Source organism: Phaethon aethereus (genome assembly GCF_964289735.1).
Source record: "Phaethon aethereus genome assembly, chromosome: 15".
Lineage (NCBI taxonomy): Eukaryota > Metazoa > Chordata > Aves > Phaethontiformes > Phaethontidae > Phaethon > Phaethon aethereus.
Window position 1 is genome coordinate 2,245,520 of NC_138591.1, and position 22,437 is coordinate 2,267,956.

Genomic DNA, 22,437 nt, shown 5'->3' on the forward strand with positions numbered 1-22,437 from the left:
TTTATTTCTGGATTTTACCTTTCTGATACTGAAGCTCCTTCCCATCTGGCTCAGCCGAAACCACCCCGGGCTGGAAGAAACCTCAGCCCCCTCCCGCCCAGGCGCTGCACCCTCCGTGCCGTGCTCTCTAACCCAGCACTACCCGCCAGCTCATAGGGGCAAGGTGGCTTTTTCCTGGATTTTTGGCTTTCCTCTCGCTTCCCCTCATCAACTCGTTTGCCAAGCAGTGTAATTTTACTGCCTGGCTTAAGGAGCCAAGAAATACGTTTGCTGGTGTAAGCTGCGCGTTAGACGTCGTGAAAAACATGCAGCTTCAGGGTTTTAGGAGCCAGCTCGAGAGAACAGCGCAACACCCGCAGAGCAGCGAGGCCGCGGGTTTGCACGCTCTCTGGTTTCACCCGAGGACGCTGGCGCTCGCCTCGCCCTGCCCATGGGTGGCTGGGCGCGGGGACGGACCCACGGGCGCGCAACGGTGACCGTGTGCGCACGGGGACAGAACCGTCGGCGGGGAGAGGGGGCAGACGACGCGAGGCTCTCGCAGGCGGTGCGGTGGGAAGGGGTCCTCTGCCACCGACCTGCGGCCAGGGGAAAGGACTTGCCTTCCCCACGCAGCGCTTTCATCCTCCCTCCCCTCAAAACCACGAGATCCTTAGGGTGTGGACAGGCTCTGGCTTGATGCTTCTACAGAACCAAGAATAACAAAGTCCAGACCTCACCTGTGGACTCCAAGACACTCCAAGGCCTCTTCTTCCACCTCCAGATACCAACAGCCACATTTTGGACTTGAATTCTCCTGAACTTTGCAGTGCTTCAGATACGCATGTATATTTTTGAGCGTCAGACCCCGACACTCCTACAAAATCAGCCAGCTGGTACCATCAGACTCAAAAGGAAAGAATCATTCATCAAAGTGATTTGTAAAACACTGGCCACTGCAACAACCTGCGGCTGGATTTGCATCCCGTTAAGTGAACATCCCATTCTATAGCCACCACCAAGAGACTTTCAGCGAAAAGAATCCCCAATCCCATCCTTATGAATTAGAGAAGGTGTCCAAAACCCCAATTCCGGCACTGGAAGTTAAAACCGACTGAAGGGACGCACACGTCCCTGCTCCAGACACGAGCATCTTGGTGAACGTGGTCCTGCCTCTGCACAGCAGCTACAAAATGCGCCTATACTACCCAGGAAGGACAACAATAAATGATAGCAAAAAGCTTTCAGTTTTTAGCACGCTCTAAAATACTCTACGGCCTCTTGGTTGTACATAAGCAAAGGGCAAACTCCACCCCAGGTTTATTTGGAGGTTTCTGTGGCTCAGACTGGCCACTTCTCACCAGCCTGTTTTCACAGGGCTGCAGGGCAGAGCTGAGCAGGGAAGATGCTGAACTACAAGTCTCTCCTCCAGCTTGAGTCCTGGCAGAGACAATCTGCAGCAGCGTTACTCGGCGCATCGAGTCTGGCACCTGCTTACAATAAATCCCTAACAATGGTGAAAAGTTAAACGGCCATTTAGTTTACTTTCTGTTTTAGATTTGGATTTCTACATACGGTAAATGCTAGAAAGAATGTTTTTTTGAAACAATGCTGCATATTTACCTTGGAGATCCTCTATAATCGGCTGCCCTTCATCTAAGATTTCTTTCTAAAAGCAGAGGGATGCTCTCAGCACAGACAGTCTAACGGGGAGGCTTTGCCCCCATCACCTGCGAATTCCTTCACGTCGGCTGAGCTCTTTCGCGCAGGCTCCCTCGCAGGTGGGATGGGTCGCTGCGCTACTCCGGGCCTCAGAAACCCAGGGGGGTTGAATCCCAGCAGAGGCTAAAGGAAGAAAAACACCTCGTGGGGCGATGTTAACCTGTGCAGACGGGAGTTTGGGAGTCTTTGCTTTGGGAACCTGTGTGATGGCAGAAAGCAAGATGGGCACAGCCGAACTGTTTAGTCCGTCTGAGCACGGACCGGCCTGGCTGCAGCGGCCGTATGGCTGAGAAAGGCTCCTCAGCCTTGGAGGCGCCGTGTCCCAGAGCCTCCCCTCCGCGGCCACCTCTTCAGTGCCAACGGCTTCCTCGTGAGCGGGCGTTCACGCAGCAACTAATTGCAAGGTCAGCTCAGCCCATTCAAACCTCCCTCTCGGGAGCAGGGAGTCAGCCGTGTCCCCGGCGTGCGGGAGACAGGCAGCCTGGTGGGACCCCCCTGCCGCGCCGTGGGGACGGTCCCCGGCCCCAGCGCCGAGCCCCTGGCCGGGACCACGAGCAGCTGCGCTGGCGGCTGTGGGGGCTCTTCCAGAGCCTGCCCGGGGGACGAGCGGCTGGTGGGGTCTGGCTGTAAAATCTTGGATGACATTTTCTCTCCGCTCACCGTTGATCCTGGTAAACATGCTCTGGGCGCTGCAATCCGATGGCGAGTCTCTCCGTGTGCAGATGTCCTGCAAAAACTACACCCGCAGCTGTAAATGGCAAAGCCCTCCCCAGGCTGGTGGTTAGCGACAATGAAGAATGATTTGTCTAATGGGAACTGGCCAGCGTTCAACCCACTCCGTGATTTTTTTTTTTTAAGCAAAGACTATTTATATTGCTACTTGCAGTAAGACTCTTCGATTTATTCGAGATCAAAAAGCAGCCAAAGGGGAGATTTCTGGAAGCTCAAGCTACAAGGGCGCGTATCAGAGCAGGCAGACCCCAATCTGAGATCACAGCAACATCAATGCGCACGAAGCACCAAACCCGGCTCGCCGGGCTCCCGACGTCGGGTCTTGTGAGGACACGGGTGGGTGGGTGAGCACGGGAAGGAGACGGCGCAGAGACGCGCCTACGCGGTGTTTCAGTTGTCATCACCCACATCTCCCGCAGGGCGGGCGGCCCAGGATGGTCCGGCACACCGGGACCAGCACACCATGCCTACGGCACGACCGGCACGAGCCCACGGGAGTCCGGCGCAGGACAGACATCCATCCTCCCAGCACGCTCTCTGCTCCGCCGAGCCGGTGGGCTGCCGAGCCCCTCCTCTCTGATGTTTCCAAACTCACTAAGCCTTTTTCCTTACGAACGTGAACTAGGCAAGAATAGTAAGTTCACACTTGAAAAAAAAATACTTTTTTCTTTAAAGCACAACTGTTTTTGGGTTCCTGACAAAGCAATATTCTCCAGGCCAGTTGGAATCTGGAAAAATATACTTACTCAACCTAGCCACCATGACTCCAATAACAATTATAAAATGTCCAATAAAACTTGCATGTAATGTCAATTCAAATCTTGAAAAGCAGAATTAAGTGGTATATCAACATTAAACTTTATTGCTTCCTTTGCAGAGCAGAAGTATTGTCAATAAAAGTCATTCTGAATGAAGAAAAGGGCAGTAAATATTAAATAAACAGGTTTTTGTTGAAATGCTATAAATGCACCAGAGCTGCATTTTACACTGGGACCCTTTTTTCCTTTGCAGACTCCCCTCATGATAGAAATAAGTCAGTAATTGCAAACTATCAATAAAGCACCAATTAAAGGGTGGTTAGATGCATGCATTTACAATATGTCATTATGAGCCTTTATTGTATGTAGTTGACTTTTTCAGATCCCACTGGCTCCGTCCGAAGCCCCCCAGCACACAAGCAGGCGTGCTGCTCGTGAGGGGCCCGCGGAGGAGCTGTGAGGCTGCTGGAGGGGAGCGCCAGCCGGAGAGCCTCGGCCGGGGGCTTGGGGCGCATCCCCCGTGCACCCCGGCCCCCGCCCGGGAGCAGGGCGAGGATGCAGAAGCCCTGAGATGAGAAGGGGGTGAGAGAGGAGCGTTCGGTCAGGCTATTTGGTCATGGATGTTTCTTCCGGCAGAGACGTGAAGACCAAGCGACGTCGTCTCAGACCCCAACGCTATCATTTTTCTGCCAACGCAGAAGCAGGCAGAGCGCGACAGCTCTGCCCCGGGACTGGGCAGCCGTCCCAAACCTGGAATTTGGCAACGTGGCTTTTTTTTCCAGGAGGCCGCTCACCGTGGTGTGTCCTGCTCCTTTCTGGGTCTACCTGTCTTAGAAAGAGCCATCACCATCCTCCCTGCGCTGCCTCGTACACAGAAGTATTCCCATTCACACTTCCTGCTCGCTAATCTGACCTCCATCGCGTCTCAACACCCACCTCCTCCTGCAACGAGGAGAGACGGCACGTTTTGCTTTGTCCATGAGACAAAAGAGCAGGTTTTTTTAAGGTTGGTCTGAATATAATCCTCCCAGTGCCACTGAAAACCTCAGGTGCGACGCCCATCGCAAACACGACTGGCACCTCGAGCGGCAACGTCCCAAGACCTGGGTCCCTGGGTCAGACCTCTTCTGCCCCACTGCTGGGACCTCCAGCTGCCTGAGAAGGTCCATCCCAACAAAACCAAAGCTGACGCCAAAAGGCGTGCCGAGCGAGCAGAGGTACGAGCTGTATGTTTGGTGGCACCCAGACACGAGGGGACGCGTTTCGGCAGCAGGAGGAGGAGCGGGCACCTGCGAGGGCACAAGTCCTGCAGCTCTTATGTCAGCCCCATAAAACCTGATCAGCACTTTTGTGGTTTACCAATAGAGTTTATAAGCTCTTCTCCAGTTTAATCGTCACACGTTTTCTCAGGAAGCAGCAACAGCTACGCCAGATGAATTTCGTGATGCTGAACCGATACTGAACGAACGCCGCAGCCAGCAAGAGCTGAAAGCCGCACTTTGGGCTGGGGTGTAATGAGGTCTCTGAATTACCCTGGGGCAGAGATGAGAGGCATCAGCTGCGGTATGGGAAGCTATCTATGCAGGAGCTCCTGTCCTCTGACTGCTGCATACATTTATTTATTTCGTGTACAAAACCCCCAAACAACTGGAACGTGAATGCCATTAATTTTTGAAGAAACGACTTGCACGATGAGAACCTGGGCTCAGTAAATCTGCTGGCTGTAAAAAACAGCTCAAAAATTTTCAGAGATAAAGATTTAATGCCCTTGAGCATTAAATATATATATAAAAAAAATCCCTTCAAGGGAGAAAGAAATGTATAAAAATTAACTTTTGGAGAAATTGCAAGCACTCATCCCAGCTGTCTGCAGCCGCAGGATCAAACCTGTTACGCTAGTCCTGGGCTGACTTTTCTCTGCCATCCACGTGAATGGAAACCAAACCAGTGGCAAGGGAAACAAAGCGCCAGCAACACGCTAAGAGCGGCCACGCCAGCACGAACCACCCGAGAGCCAGCAGTTCATAGCTGTGAATCGTCTTGATTCACTCGAGCCCGTACTCTGGACCTGCCCATTGAGTCAGTTCGTCTGGATGCTGCTCCCGCTCGGAGAAGATGGGCTCCAGCGAACCACGCCGCTGCTGCGGCGGCACTGCTGCCGCTGCCGGCACGCGCGCCCACGTCCTGGCTGCAGGGCACGGAGCTGGCGTTGGGAACGTGTGTCTGCATCTCGGTCGCCTGGGTCCCAGCCCACCCTAGGGTCCTAAGCTGCAGGCAGCTGCCAGGCAGCACGCGCAGGCAGCGGGAGAGGTTTTACACCCTTTGAAGACCCCGCGCTCTGTCCTGGGCGAAGACGTGACCCTTAGGATGCAAACCCAGGAGCATCTCACCTGGAAAAGGATCTGCAAGACGCCATGTATGATGCACATCTGCCGTCCCAGGAAGAGAAAGAACGGCACCACCAGCTCGATGAAGTGATTGACCAGGGTCTCGAACTGATGAAACCACCACGGCGAGCGATGCATGAAGTAGGCGATGGGGTTGGGCACCGGCTGCGTCTGAAAGACGGAAGAGAGAAGGAATCAATCCCCCTCCAAGGCTCGTCATCGGGGGGAGCTACAGAGCTCTTGGCCTTTTTCCTTGGTTCTTTCCTCAAGTTTGCTCTCAGGAGAACCGTCTTTTGTGTCTGGGTGCTCATTTCTTTTTAGAGAAAATTACTTAATTCAGTATTTTTCATGCAAACCCAAGGAAATTTTAACCAAGACATCTTTTAAAAACCAAGAGTTTTAATTTTCTCTTTTTTCAGCATAACCAAAACCCACTCATCTTAAATTAAAACCGCTATTATTTAATCCCGAAATGTTACCCATAGCTCGACACCAATGGATGTTAAACCGCTCTGCACGAGTGCTGAAGTTCATCAGAGCAACTAAGCAGACATAGAAACTGAGAAAAAGATTTTCTCAGGGTCACACAGTAGGTCAAACAGAGCCAGGAATGGAAACCAGATTTCAAAACCTAGGAGATATTCTTTCAAAATGTTTAAATTTGAAATAAATGTGGTGGTAGAGTTGCTTTCCAAAATTGTAATTTGGGAGAGGAAAGCGTAATTCCTCTAAACATGCTATATTGGTTTAAGGTATTTACATACTGGCCTCATGACAATATTATTCTTCTATCAGCCTGAAATTTTTCGACACTGGGAGATCTTCCATCCAGTACAATAAAGCTGAAAATTTTACAAAGGAAACAAATCCAAATCCTGATATGTTAATATCTGCCACCTTTAGAAATGCTGCAATTTTAGCTAGAAGAAGAAAGGTAACAATTTATCTTAGCGTAGCTGACAAGTTCGAATCCATTAGTATTGTTTTAAAACTGCGACCAAAAAAAAAAGAGAGGATGAAGATGCAAATTTTAATTGAAGGAGACACAACACATCTTTAAATTATTTGTAGTTAAATCAAAAATACAAACAAAACAGGGAAAATACCGTACTATGCATGGCAACCGAGTGCGCTTCCACTGCCAAATCCCACAACTATTGTAATTCCTTATTAGCAAAGCTGGGATTAATAAAGTTGTTGCTTTATATGGGTTTGAGGCTGCTGTAACCCCTTAGGACAGGAGACCGCATCCTTCCTTCCTCGGACACCGGCGCCGGATGGAGCGGTGTCGGGGTCAAGGAGCTCTGCCAAGTCCACTCCGGCAGCGGGGCGGGAGGTCAGGGCTCCCCCCTCCCGGGGCAGCAGCGGCAGCCCCGGGTGCCACCGAGGGTCCTTCCCCTCCACACGGGACCTGTTTCGAGTTAATCTCCTTGCTGGACTGCTCTTGAGCATTCCCAGAACGTCAGGGAGGCTCACAAAGAGATTTTTTTACCTTGATCCCAAACTGCTGAGAAATGCTTTTATCCCTCCAAAAAGGCAGGTTGCTTTCTTGGCTTCTTCTATTTTTTTTTATTATTATTATTTTAAGTGCATTAACCAAAACCGACCTAGATGAGGTATCAGTCCCGCAGCTTGTAACGTTTAGCCCGAGAGGAGCCCGTTCGCAGCACGTAACCGCGTGATCCTAACGGGGCAGAGCTGCGGGAGCGCGGCACTCGCGCTTACCCCCTCTTGCGACGCAGCCGCTGCCCGTTTCCCCACCGGCAGCGCGCCGCGGAGGCGCGCCTGGACGCTCCCTTCGATGCAGGCAGCTCCCACGGCCGGGGACCACGGAGAACGGGCAGTATTACACGTGTAATTACATCCCTCCTTACGTCTGTAATTAAACCTCATAACGTGACGGCACTGAGCACTTACACATTTGACTGTGGCTTTGCAGGGCTGGGCGACGCTGTTTAATTTTAAAGCAAAGACAGACCCTCGTTAGCCATCGAGCGTGCCACCGGGCTCCCCCAGACCCTTCCCCTCCATCCCAGGCTCACGCCGATGCCCTCATCTATCGAGGCCAACCACCGCCAGCAAATCCCGCTCGCTGCTTTGGGCTGGGACTCGAGACACCGTCCCCCGCTCTGCTGAGCTCAGGGGCGGACAGGAGGAATTCTTGCCTCTAGTCCAACTGCAGCGGGACAAGCAGCAGAAGAAAGTTCTTGGCTTGGGCTCCTGCAGCAGCCACGCAGGGGCTCGCGTGGGGCCAGCCCAGGCTGGCAAGCCGGGTCTGCTGCGCTTTATCCTCTTAGCAGTGACCCAGTTCTTACCCTGACGGAGGAACAGGGAAAAAGGAGCAGCGAAGTGCAGAAATCTGGCGTGGGTCAATGACTCGCTCCCGGGTGCTACATCCATAGCATCGCCATCCTTCACCCTACCAGCGCTGACACCATCACGGCACCAGTGGCGGCAACGTCGTGCCACGGGCAAGGTAACTCATATGGCAAGCAGGACTGAAAAGTCTAAACCAGCAGCAGACAGACCTCAAATAACACACAGTTCCTCGGCATTTGCTCTGGCAGAGGGAGAGAAACGCACTCGATAATCAGGCGAGGGCCCTCCCTGCCCACCGCCGCAGCCACTTCTCCGGCGCGTAAACCTCGCGTTCGTAAAACAAAACGCGGCGAGGGAGAAGTGCTTCGCGTGCATCAGAAACGCGATAAAAGGCTGCCGGGGGAGGAGAGCGCTGTGCGCGTGTGTGTTCCTCCCAATGCCTTCCAGATGCTGCGAGCGCGGGCGTAGCGCGGCACAGGCTTCCCGGGAGAACGCCGCGTTTACCCGGGGAGGGGTGTCGAGGCAAGAGCAAAGACCCAGAGCCGCGTGCGGATCGCTGCGGCGCTGAACACAGGCACCCGTGACGCTAGAAACCTTTCCGGCTTCTTTTCGCACCTGAGTCGACCGCTGCTCAAGGGTGCGGGGGGCACCCGACGCCCCGACCGGCGGGTCCTGCTGCGCAGCTGAGGCTGGGGGAGAGCAGCCGGGGCACATCGCTGGGGTTAGAGGGGAAACGTGCCCAACGCAGGCGTGCCCGGTGCCTTCCTACGGAAACATCGCGGCGGTGTCGGAGCCTGGGAGGAGGGAAAAACATTCCAGCATCACTTCACCTGGCTCGTTTCGCCAGGGACTTCGAGCTTTACGCGTTGCTTTGTGGCTGCTTTGCAAGGAGAAGCATCCTAGGAAGCAGCCAGGAGTTCCCCTCCATCAGGAACTGTGAACTCCTGGCACACAGAGACAGAGAAAAATGCAGCTCCAAGCCAGATGCGACTAAATAACAAGCCCAAGGCAGACGTACGGTGAGAGGAACAGAGCAGAGCCCTTGTCCCCACCAAGCCCCGTTTCTGGATACCTCTGTGAAGCACAAAATGTTTTTAAATAAAAAAACGATTAGCAAAAACCGGCTTTATGTGTCAGCACAAGGTGCAATATAACAAACCTTCTCGCCTCCCTCACACCTCTGGCAGCCGGAGAAAAACTGCGCTGCAAACGTGTTTTGAAATCAGATTGGGGAAAATTAATTCCATAATTCACGGGGCAGATTTGTAACGTGTGACTGCGGGGCGACGCTCGGCGGGGGCTGCTGAACGAATCCTGGGTCGCCAGCTAAGGCATGTTCTCTGGCTTGTATCTACCAGGTTTTATGAGGGCTGGTAACAGATTCTAAAAATACGCACAATAAACTGTTTTTTCTCCCTAAGGGGTCTATGGTTTAATTATGTTCTTAGTGGGAACCATTAAAGTGCTAAGTACCTGAAGACTCCTAATTTACTAAACTATACGCTACTAAAACCCAACAGAAGGCTATTATACACCAGAGTAAACGCTCTTCCCTGGGACTGTGAATGCACATGGTCTCTCCTCTCAGCCTCCCTATTGGTATGGTATTACATAAACTCCGACGGAGTATTTAATCCCAGCGTCAGATACCCCGGCCCAGCCCAAGGAAACCTCCAGGCTCCCTTACACGCGTGCACGAAAACAAGTCCCGCATTGTCCTCGAACAACCCGCTGCTCAGACCTGGGGATGTTATTCTGAGAGCGTGAGCGGCGCAAGTCCCACGTAGGAAAGTGGGTGAAGCTGGAGGGTAGGGAAGACCCTGTCCTCCCAAAACCGCAAGCGAGGAGGAGCCCAGAGATATACCAAGCAAGTTTTACCCTTCGCAATGACGGGTTTTTACCTTCCTTCGCTCCGTAACAACCCACGGCATGGCTTCGGGCACCTCTGTCGTACCTGCTTAGGGGCACCCAAACAGCTCAAGCTCACAAGGCGCCTTTCCAAAAACACTAGCAAGTTACGAATGAATCCGTTTCAAAAAGGTGAACAACAAATCCATTATTCTACCTGTTTGAATAAGGTAAACTCAGATTATCTATTGATTCAGATAACCAAAAGCATACTTGGCATTAATATTAAAACAACACTAAGGACAGCCTTTCAAAACATCGCCCTGGGTGCCTAGCGCAGAAGTATGGCTTGGTGAAAAACAAAGCAAGCCATAAATATTCCCATACCCTCTAGATACTATAATTTCTTTTCTCATAGAAAGGCACCTACTTAACCAAAATACTCAAATCCGAGTGCACTTAATGGCAGAAAAATCTTGAAAAACAGCAGGAAATGGAACAGCAGCAAATATGAATAAATGATGAGAGGAAGCAACTATTCGATCAAAAGAAACAGGATTAACTTGGCACAACAGACACTTCACTAACGGCTCGCAGGCACCGGAGGCTCCAACCCTCAAAAGAGAGGGAAGCCCTTGGCGCAAACAGAAAGGCGTGAAGAAGAGCAGGAGCCTGGAAAACCAGGCTGAGGTATTACTGAATGTTTTCCCGAGCGTTTGCGGAAGGTGCAGATGAACTGTAAAGCACAGTTCTCCAGCTTCCCAAGGCACCGAGGCATGAACTCATCTTCTCAGCTTCAAAGAAAAGCTCTCCTTTCTCTTGGACTTTGGTCCAAAAACTAAAAAGGATTCTCCATCGCAGAGCATAATTTGATCAGCATGATCCAATGGGCTGTTTCTCTGCCAGTCTATTCTGCTTCAGATCTTGACCCTTCCTCCTTACGCATCTGCAGATCAAAGCTCCACTTTCCCAAGCCCGAGCAGAAACGGCTTCCCAGCCCCGTGAAGAAGAGCAAGAGGCAGCAAGCAGAAAGGAGATAAACTGGGTCACTTGCAGCTGCTGGGAAGTGTGGGAAGATGCGTGTCTTGACTGAAGTCAGACCGTCTCACGCTGTACAGTAACCAACGATTCCTGCGAAACACCCTTCTTCATAACGGGGAGATTACGGAGAGCTGCTGCTTCCTCGCCGGTGAGGCTTTGCGGTGGGCGCTCTGTATGTGCAGCAACCTTGATTGATGAAGGACACAGTGATTTTGCACAAAGATACAGATGTAGGCAAGGGTTTTGAAAGGAAATTGAGCGGCAAACGGCTCAGCCTCTTGTGTAAATCCCAGTTGTACCTCGTGCCGCGTATATTTTATACATGCGGGCAAGCGCACGCATCCCCATGTGCATGCTACTAACATGCTTGCATACACAGCAGCTAACCAGTTAAAACTATGCCCTTTGAAACCTTCCAATTATTAATACGATTCCAATAAAAACATAAAATCCCAAGAAAAAATTAAAGCGCTGTATCTGTCTTAAAATGCAGAGATCTAATGGCCGAGTGGGTCACAAGGGGTCGGCTCTTCAGTAAAGCAGTATCAAAATAATTAAGTCTCGATAGATCTATTAAAAATAAAAGTTACCTATACGTTCTTGCTGGGCAGAGCTTCCCTTGTCCAGTCAATAGTAATATTCAGTTCATAGAAAAACACACTGGAATCTGCCTGCTTTAAGACAGCAACCCAAGCCAAGGAGATGTGTGTTTGACTCGGTGCCAGCACGACCATAAAATGTTGGCAATTTAGTAGAGACGTAGTGCCGCGCCACTCTCCCAAAGGACCTAAATAAACTTCAGATGTAGAACATATATTTTTACTTTTTATATATATAAATCTGCTGTTTCATTTTTAACTCCTTTCCCCAGCCGTCCCTCCGTCTAAGGTTTTTCAAAGCCGAAACAGGTCCCTACTTCTCCCAGCCGAGCGAAGCCTCAGCAATGAAAAGTTAAAAGCATGAAAAATCAGAGAAATGATTCACGTCTGGGCGTTGGGTTTCTTGGGGAATGATGGCTGCTACGGACGCCGGAGGGGAAAGGGTCTTGGGAGAAAATTCTGCTGTGCAATTTCATGCCTCAGCATTATAAAATATCCCGAGGAATTTTTTTTTCCTGTTCACAAAGTTGCACTTGCGAAGTCATCAGTGTAGGTGAAACCTTCCCGTCACATCCGTGACATTTAGCTACAAAGACAAGCTTTGCTCATGATGAGTCAGCTCTGATTTACACCAGCACGAGCGAGGATGTACTTTACCTGGGGTACACTGAAACGATGGGTTTTTGAATTCCAACAAGTTGGGTGGAGGCAGAAGGATCTACAGCGGCACTGTTTGCTTTTCCAGACTGCACCCTACCTCCTGGTCAGAGCTATCCTTCTCCAATAATAAAGACCACATTTCCACGGCCCACAGCATACCTGTTTATTGACACTATTCCTCCATAGCATGCCTCCGAGCTGCTCGCTGTATATAGAGTTAATTGCGGATGTATTACAGATTCACCTATTTATTCTGTACATTCTTGGAAGGGTCCAGAGCTAAAATTATACAAGGAACCGCTGAACTGTTCAGGCTATTTATTTGTTCAAAATCCGTTTAAAATAATTAGCAGGGCCTGGAACAGACATCTTGGCTCTGGCGGGGTCAGCAGAAGTTGGTGTGACCAACTGTGGGTCATTTCTGCCTTTGGGGAGAAGCCTTGTTTATTAAGAGCACCAGAGATGGGTCACCTTTGGTTTAGGGAGTGGACGAGGCTGGAAGGTGTGTCTGTAAGAAACATGAACTAAGAGCAACACATCCTTACCAAGAAGGTCCCATCCCAAAAGCAACGGGGCTGAGACAGGGGAGCTGCAGCAATCCTTCTCCAGTGATCGCCACGGTTTGATATCAAGTTCCCATCAGATGGTGCTTTCCCGGTGTGTCTCTTACTCCGAGGTTTTCCAACACAGAAACGTGCTCCCTGGCCCGGCGTTCTCCGGTGGAGCTCACCTTCCCCAGTGGATCGCGATGCAGGTCACTCACCAATATTTTAAATTGCCATTTAAGAGCATATTGCAAATGTGATCCTTTAATTGGTCAATGTTATGGCTCTCTATTAGAGAAGACAAGTTTTTCCACACAAGGTAAGCCCTTGCGAAAGCACTCAAAATGTTTAAAAACAACCCAGTCCCGATATATTTATTATATATTTCTCTATATATAAATAATTTCATGAAAAGGAACGTACTGAGTGGAAACTCCATTTAAAATGTGATCCCAGATGGTGGCAAAGCTCTAAAATTGCAAGGCAACATGTAAAGAAAGATTAACGACCTCAAACAGGCACAAATTTATGAGGTGAAAGCCCCTGTAATCCCAGAGAAAAATGATACCAAACGTTAGACTAGACAGCTAGAAAATACCTCTGCTTAGTTCATGTGGCCTCTGCCATTTTACATTTTCTTTTAATACACGTTACTTTTGGGTTCATTTAGTCTTTTCTCCTGCAGGCCAGAGGTATCGCTTTGGTCCATGAGCACGCTGATGGATTTGCCAGCTCCCACCAGGTAGAAGCAACTGGTAAATCAGAGAACAGGCAACAGCTACGCTGCCACATCCCGGGAATAAGAAGCAGCAGAAAGGAGAGAGAATGCAGCCAGGACACCACGTCAAGCATTTACCATCACTGCAAGACCCAAAGCTCCACCATCAAGTTGACTGAGATGCCAAGGCTTAACATTTCCAACACTAAAGCTCATGCAGTTCCTTATTCTGCCCGAGTACAAAATGTTTCAAAGGAAAGGATGTCAACATTTCATCCCAAAGAGCATGGGTCACCCCAGCGACCAGCATCTTCCACGCTCTTAACTCCGGCTAGGACCAGATGGGACCTCTGGGTCCCACAGCACATTCCCCTGAGATCTCTGGCACCTTGAAGATCCCCTGGATAATCCTGCCCTGTTCATCCCTCTGATGATTCCCCTCTGTGACCTCTGCAAGGTCACTTGCATGGTCTTTTCTGGACCATTTTTCTGCAAGAATTTTCAATGAACTGGGATTTTCTGACCTTTTCAGCAGAGTTCCTGGCACGCTCCAGTCGATAACACAGCCACGAAAAGATATCAAAATGAGTGTGTTTTCAAACCAGTGCAAACAAAAGGATATTCAGTCAACATCACCCAGCAAGACAGCACAGAGCCCGCGCTGCTGTCACGCAGGGCTGCTCTGCTGAGCTCACCAGTTCAAACCATGGTTATTCTCTGCTTTGCCGTAGCCCTTGGATGTAGCAGATGAGCAGGGAGCTTTGGACGCAGCACCAGCACGCTCCCTGCTACGGGAAACGGACAACCATAACCTGCGGGTACAACAGGGACAAGAACGCATGAACCAAAAGCTACCCCAGGGCTCCCGTCCGCTGCTTTGCAAATCAAAGCCTGTGTTTTCCATCAGAAGTCGCAGAGCCCTGGGCTAGGACGGTGTTCTGCTGCCAACAGATAGAGCTGTAACTACCAGAGGGTCAGAAAAGTGTTTAAAATCCAATTTAAGTACTAAAAACACAGATCACAGGCTGCCCTAAGCAGCTGAAGCTGAACCTACAGCACAGAAGATGGTCAGAAGAGGAAGAGGAGGAAAAACTATCAGTCAGCCATGTTAAAAAAGAAGACAAGTTTGCATTCAATTAGGAAAAAGTCCAGATGCCCAGAACACAACCTGCCCTCCCCGCTGAGGATCTACAGCCAAATCATCTTCTGGGTCTCTTGGTACAACTCGGCTATGTCCAGTTGAGAAGTGCAGCAAGGGGAGACACCTGGCTGCGGAGCACGTTCCTCTGCCACCCCTGCGAGCACCCGGGCTGCCTGTGGGGACCATGGCAGCTGCCAGCTTTTCAGCCTTTCTGCTCCCGTCCCAAGGTGCCAGCGCTCCCCCCTTCCCCGCGGGGGAGGCTGCGAGGTTTCCTGCCGCAGGGAAAGCCCCGGGTACCGATGCACGGGATGATGGAGCTGGAGGGTCACCTCGTCCTCGTGGATCTGCCCCAAACTACACGGTATTTCCAAACCAGCCAGTGCCCATTTCCCGCCGACACCGAAGACCCTGGTGACGCAGCGTGGTCCCTTCTGTCTCTTTGGGGATGGGCTCTGAAGGGCAAATCCGCTGCTGTAGAGAGAGGTTGGAGGAACATCTTTCTGAACACCTTGCAAGCCACTACGCCTGCTCAGGCGGGTCCAGGGACCCTGGGCTTTAACCCACCATTAGTGACTCCAAAAACGTACTGCAGCTGCTCTCCCAAAAGCCTGCCTTACTTCACTTCTTTTGCCTTTTTAAAAGTCCAGTGCTAAAACCAGGATTGTACCTCCTTCAGAAAGCTTTTTTTTTTTTGGTGTGCGCTCATAAATACAACGTTCAGCACCAGGCCAAGGAACACATGGGCAAAACCCACCGGCGGCGAATGCCAGCAAAGCCCCCGGCTCGTGCCTGTGTTTGGATTAGGCAGTTTCGTGGCCTGGACGTTTACAGTTGGGTTAGGTTTTCTTTTTTTTTTTTTTTTTTTCCTCACAACTTGAGACAAACAGTGGGATCTTTCATAAAACATGCTCACAAAGGGTAAATTGTGCCATTAGGAACTGACTACCTGGATGGTCATTTGAATTCTCCGAACTGGAACGCCACCGCGCTCCACGCCAAACCCAGCGCCGGGGCCAGGAGGGGGAACTCGGCGTCATGGGCTGCCTCGTTTAACTCTCCAACTGCCCGAGAGACAGAGTATGCTCAACACCATCCGGCTCAAATGCAGGTATTTCAACCAACCAGCTGGTCTGAGCAGTCACTGCTGTAAACGAAACATCCAAGGGGTGGAAGGGGCTGAGGATACGGCGTGAAGGGCATCCTGGCGCTGGTTGGCTCTGCGAGTCATAGAATCACAGAATCTGTAGGTTGGAAGGAACCTTTAAAGGCCGTCTAGTCCAACCCCCTGCAACGAGCAGGGACATCTTCAACTAGATCACGTTGCTCAGAGCCCCGTCCAGCCTGAGCTTTGGTTGGAGTCACCTGGGCTTCACTGAGAAGACTTTGATCCAAGTCAGAAAAAGAAGGAGAATAATGTAAATTGAAACTTTCACATTAAAATGAAATAAAAGAGTGATCCCAACACTGACCAGGTGTTTTTGCAAGGCTGGAAAGAGTGAAACAAGTTGAAGGTGGTCAGCTCCCATCCATCTCCTGGACGTTTGTACAAAGAGCTGCCACGTGTTCCCGTAACGCTGTTAACTGTAACTTAAAACACCCTTCCAAAATAACAAAAACCACTGAACTGACTCTTCAGTCCATCGGAGAGGTGCAAAAATGGAAGGCTATCATTAGGAATACATGTTTTGCCTAAGATTCCCAGCACACAGCCTTGGAGAAGCCCTGGGCAAGGCTTCTGGGGTGGGTAACATCAGTGAAGTCCGCTCCTCTGTGCTCTAGTTGTTGTGACACCAGGTTAACACATTCTCATTTCTTTACTATCTGGTCATTAAGGGCAAGATGAAAATAAAGGCTCTTGGGATTTGCGAAAGTACAGGGTATGGAGCTACTTCACCCTGCTGTACTGAGAAGCACACCCAAGTACTTCCCAGAGCAGACAGAACACGTCTGTGCTCTTGTAGACCTCACCTCTTTGGACACTGAAATAGATATTTCTAACACGTGTTCTGATTTTGCAATTTATTGACAGGCCTTGCATAGTTATAACGAAGATGTAATTTTTTAATCCAAAATGATTATGCCAATTCAAACCAAGCTGAATATATACATAAAATAACGTGTGGTGTATCTTATTCCCATTGTCTTCTAGAAACTATGTTGATACAAACACCAGGACAACTCTGCCCATTCTAGTCCACGGCATTTTACAAGTCTAACTATTTCTCTATAGCTGAAGGAGTGCAGCCCCTGGACGCACCGTAAGCAGGCAAAACGGTTTCTCTGTGACACTTGGTCAAAAGGGCCTTTTAAATGGGCGTATAAACTACTCATCCCTTGCGCTGGATACACAGTGATGATCACGCCAAGGCTCTACTCTGCTGGAGGCACCAGCTCCGCAGGACATGCTGCGGCTGATTCAGGAGAATTCAGGCCTGAATCTCCTGTTCATCGAACAGCACTTATAGAGCAGGCTGGAATAAAAATAATCCTTTTGTTTCCTAGGGTGGGGCGGGAAGAAAGGAAAAAAACCTGCCAAAGCGTAAGAGTCTGGAAAGCAGCGAGCGTCACCTCCTGCGTTAGCCATTCTCCCCGGCACGAACAAGAAAGCAGGAAAAAACAGGTAGCTGTCCCAAAGACGCAGCCAAAAGCTTAGCAGAGCTTACTTCTGTTTGAAGCTTTCTCCCTAGTGACAAAGGATGCAGACTGGAAGAATTTAGGACAAGTAAAACAATTCCCTTAGAAAACTCTTTTGCCATGAGGAGCCAGTGCACAAACTCTTGGATGCTGGATGAATCCAGCAGCCAATTCTGCTCGCTCTCGCCAACGAATCACACCCCGCAGCCACTTAAACAGGCATCGCATCTTCCCGTGCGGAAACCACTCCAATAACTGGGTTTTTTTTAATTAAAGGGTTAAAATAGTGACCTCTTACAAAGACATGGCAAGTGATACACACACACAGTGACACAGATAGAAATATTAAATTCTGCCGATGCCAGGAAACGGGCTTGGGCAACTTTGGACATCTGGGCACAGAAGTGTGCTTGTTATAAATGTCCTCATCCCGCCTAAGGTCTTCCTCGGGTAAAAATAATCATTACCTATATTTTTCAGGACAATTTAGGAACGGAAAGTTCTACAGTATATTCTTAACACCTCTGGTGGTTTACCTTCCGGCACAAAAACGTGACAGATCTTAAGCAGCACGTGCTGGAGCAGCTTGTTACCCGAGAGGGACCCGAGGTGAAACCTCTCCTACCAGCACCAACCAACGCGCATCTCGACCTCCAGCTCCTTCTGCCTCGAGGTCCACGAAGTATTGCACTTGTGTAATCGCCTTGCTTGTTTTGTAAGTGTTGCTTGTTTCTATGCTTTTCTGAAAAAGAAATAAATAAATTCTGTAGACGAATAAATTCTACCCAATAAACATGTCGCTCCGCTTATCCCCGGGGACATAATAACGCCCTCACACTTGTCCTGAGTTGGAGCGCTTGCAAATCATCGTCGTAAATAAGACTGCTGACCTACGCCAAGCGACTCATTTTTAATGAAGCCTTTTACCTCCTTTCCTAACACCAAGTAACGTCCCGGAGCAGGAGCTCAGAGCCCGGCTAACCGAGGGATGGCGGCCCCTTCCCTGGCTCTGCCTCCCCGCTCGGTGCCGCGGTGCCCGTGCCGGCTGCTCCCCGCGCCGCCGCGGGGCTCGCGCCGCCGTGTTTACCTGGGGCGGGTTTCGGGGCTGGATTTCTCGCGTGTTCCCCCACCGCTGGCACCAGCCCGTCCCCCCCCGGGAGAGGCACGCGCCTGCCCCAAACACTGCGCCCATTGATGCCGCGGGGCTGGGGCGATGCCGGGCCGGCGGGGGGGGGTGTTTGCCTGATGAAGTTAGGTTCTCGCCGGGTATTTAATATTCCCCGTCATGCAGGCCTGTTTCTCCTTGAGCCTGCCTGTCAGTTAAGCCCGGGGATGTTTATTTTAACGGCCACTTGTGGTCAAGGCTGGTGCCAGTCGTACGGCATCGGTTACGCAGATTTAACACTGGGGACTCGGCCCCAGCTCCCAGAGCACGGAAGGCAGCCAGGGCTGCCCCGGCCTAATGGGAAACAACTGAACTCTTCCAGCAGTCCCTGCTCCAGCTTTAACCCTTGCCGGGCAGGAGCCAGGCTGCCTCCGCAGCACCGTCTGCCCCGCAGCTCGGCCGTCTCGGCAGCCGCAGGGTTTATCCCCGTGTCCGTTCCCCCCAGCCTCATCTTTCCTGCTGCTCCCTAAGCCCCCTCGTACCTGGGGTGGTGATCTGGAAGTTGCAAGAAGAACCAGAAAATGTGTTCAGTTGCTTAATGAAACAGTTTTTTTCACAGAATCATGGAATCATTAAGGTTGGAAAAGACCTTTAAGATCATCAAGTCCAACCATCAACCCAACACCCCCACGCCCACTAACCCGTGTCCCGAAGTGCCACGTCTACACATTTTTTGAACACCTCCAGTGCTGGTGACTCCACCACCTCCCTGGGCAGCCTGTGCCAATGCCTGACCACTCTCTCAGTGAAGAAATTTTTCCTGATATCCAATCTAAACCTCCCCTGGCGCAACTTGAGGCCACTTCCTCTTGTCCTATCACTGGTTCAACCCCCACCTCACCACAACCCCTTTTCAGGTAGCTGTAGAGACCGATAAGGTCTCCCCTCTTTTTTGGGGGGAAGGAGGGGATTTTAATTGCTCTTATGCATTTATCATCACCCCAAGGGCACAGCAAGCTTCCACGGGGAGCGATGCCGTGGGGCGAGCGCGGGATGCTCTGCACGGTGAGGCCCCGGCCACCGACACGTCCCCTGCAGCCCGGTGACACAAAGCCAAGCCCTTCCAGCTCACACCCTCCTCCCTACGGCCGGAGCCTGGCAGGAGCGCACCCTTCCTCCCCAGAACCAGACCTCGTGGAGGGGGAACGCGCATCGCGACGCAAGCCCCTGCCACTACGCGAGAGCCGGGAGGATGCTAAAACGTTAAATAAACTGTGGCCTGCAGCAAAATTATGCATCATTTTTGATCGTCTGGACAGTCTCCAAGATGCTAATCAGCCCCAGATTAAGTCGTCAACCAAACTGATGAGCAATCACGTTTTGTCAGTACAGCTGGACATCATTACTTGGGAGCCGATCGTTCACCGGAGCGGGAAGGCGGCTTTTTGTCATTGATCAAACTGGAAGAGCGGAAAGCGGGAGGACTACAGAGGACCTGCGCTGAGCCGCTGCGGGCTCTACCCGCCAGCAGCTCCAGCTCTCTGCCCTCCCTGCGCTCACAAAAATTGCCTCTGACCATCCATCCCAGTGCAACGACCGCCGCCGTTCGCCAGCCAGCGCCGCCACGCCGGTCCCGATCCGCCAGCAAACAACCGCTCCCGGTCTCGAAGCGAGCACGTGTTGAAGCGTTTTGCTGAATTACTCCACATGTCAAGAGGCAGATGTGTGTTCCACGGAGAAACACCAGCCTGGAAGTGCTTTACCTTGACGATCACAGATACTGTTAATAACTATGCGGGACAATAATTAACCTGCTGACAATAGAAACCCGCTAACGGCGGAGTGGAGAGAAAACCTAAGCACTGCAGTGCTCAAATCCTGAGTTCGTTTGTCGAGAATTTGTTAATGGGAACAGATTCAAGGCTTGTTCACAACGTAACCCCGCTGTGTTCGCAGAGTTCTAGCTGAGATCAGAGCTTCTCTCCGAGTTAAAACCTGCCCAGTAAATAATTTAAAGCTGGAGGAGAAGCAGTCTAGCTGTCTAATAAGGAGATACAAAATAGGCCTGGAAGAGTCAGTGTAAAATAGTCATCCTGAATTTCTTGCTCTAAAAACGACGAAATACGGCAAAAATTTTTGAATGCTGGCGACATTAATGAAGAGAAAGATTCCTTCATGTATTTCAATACAGCTTAAGAGGAAATAAATTAACTGGAGTTGCTATCAGGGAATTTACTCTTTTCACAGACCTTAGACACAGATAATGCAGCACCACGTCGCCAAACAATCCCCTCCCTGTGGTTTTCTCATCTGCGTCAGTTTTTCCGTAGCCAATGCACCCCGCGCTTTGTTCGGCCGTACCGAGACACGAGAGGGTTCGACTCTTCCAGCCCGCCCCAGTGCCAGCGCACATCTGGCTGCCGTGCGGGAGCCGCGCTCAGCTGCCCCGAGCCCTCCCTCTGCCACACGTCGGTAGATTTTAAGTGATGGTCTCGACAGAAGGACTGAAAGGTGAGAACGCGATTCACCACGTACAGCTGAAACTCTCCCGCGCGTTACAGCCGTGACGGTAAAGCCTGAGCGAACCCTCCTCGGGCGACGCCGCACGCAAGGCGCTTCTGCTCGCGGCAAGCGACGCGCAGCCCTAAGCCCGTTGCCGCTTTAGCTGAACGCCTTCCTCAGACCTCGTCACCGGTAACGGACAGGCCATTTCTAATCCCTACGTTTTCATCTCACTGCATTTGCAATGTCTCTATCAGCTTCTGGAAGCAGATACAAAATTATATATAAATACGAGCACATAAATCACGCTAAAGCCCTACAACAAAGACCAGCTACACCGTCTCACCCAGCGAAGCCTTCTCCTGCCTTTCACATGTGCTTTTACTTAAACAAGAGATGAAGTTCTGTTACAGCCCAACAAATTTATTCCATTTTGCCATTAATCTTCTAAGTAAAACGGCCGTATAGAGCACCGGCTGCAACAGCAGCATCCTAACTTTCTACAACAACCTAAACAAGAGAAAATATTCCAGTGCGTCCCCAGCTCGCTGAGGCCACGTGCGAGCAGGGCTTGGAGCAGGCGATGTCCGAGCTCTCACCCAAGCTCTGCCGCTCCGCTCTGCTGCAAGCGCCGGCTCCTGTTCACCCCTCTGATAAAACCCGTCTTCAGCCCAGCCTGGCTCCTCCTCTTCCTCCCGCCTGCTCCGAGGCAGAGCGCGGCGTCTCCGCGGACACACGTGTTGGGCAGAAAGAGGCGGCTCCTGCGTCCGTCCTGCATCCAGGAGAGGTTTGGCTCTGTCGGGCGCTCCCCTGCCAAGACGACGGGTCACCTGGATGCGCACACGGGCAAAGGCAACCGGAGCCCACGCAGACGCACCGGGAAGGGGGATGATGACGTTTAAGTCTCAGCAAAGCCACTGTTTCAGCCCAGCAGGGCAACTACTGCCTGCAGCCTCTTTTAAATTCATTCCTCAAAAATAAAGAAAAAAAAGAAAAAAGGAAAAAGATAATAAGAAAAAGAAAAAAAAGAACAAAGAAAAGAAAAAAGAAGAAAAGAAAAAAGACAAAAAGAAAAAAGGACAAAGGACAAAGAACAAAGAAAAGAAAAAATAAGAAAGAAAAAAAGGAAAAAAGATACAAAGAAAAAGGAAAAAGGAAAAAGAAGAAAGGAGAAAGGAGAAAGGAGAAAGGAGAAAGAAAAAAGAAGGAAAAAAGAAGAAAAGAAAAAAAAGAAAAAAGAGAAGGAACTATCTGTTTCAGAGCAGGTGAGTATGGTGATGGAGATGAAACAAGAACGCGAGCTCAGATGTTTTACAATAAAACGCTGGGAACATGAAGGCAAAGCTGCATTGTGTTAAAATTCAAGACTAATTTAAAGTCTTGTTGCTTAGCGCAAAAGCTGGAAACACGCCCAAGTGAACGGAGGAGGGAAAAAATAATAACCAGGCCAATTGTATATTTCTCCTAGAAATTCCATGTCAGAACGTACCTCGCGACTCACACTCGCAGGCTCCAGTTTCAATAAATCAACACAGCGTGCAGGGTAACAGTAGCACAAGTCTTTCTCTCTTTCCATAATACACCCAGGTAAAATCACCGTGAAGCGCAGAACAAAACGCCCATTCTTTCTGGTGCTTGGCAAGGGGACAAATTACTTTCTGCACCTCCCTGTGTTGAAGGACTAGTTATTAAATACGGTCTAAGCTGCCTTTCCAGCTGTACTTAAATCAAGGGCAAAATAAAGCAAACG

At 50.5% G+C, this 22,437-nt stretch overlaps 1 protein-coding gene across 1 annotated transcript in view; it reads right to left on the reverse strand.

Annotated features, from left to right (window-relative positions):
* The window catches only part of LMF1 (lipase maturation factor 1), a gene marked incomplete at both ends in the record, with an annotated part of 205,120 nt that overhangs the window by 58,396 nt on the left and 124,287 nt on the right, over window positions 1-22,437 (reverse strand). Inside the window, one exon of the mRNA XM_082006549.1 lies at window positions 5,579-5,746. Within this exon, the coding sequence (XP_081862675.1) occupies window positions 5,579-5,746 (168 nt within the window). The remainder of the gene's footprint in view (window positions 1-5,578; window positions 5,747-22,437) is intronic.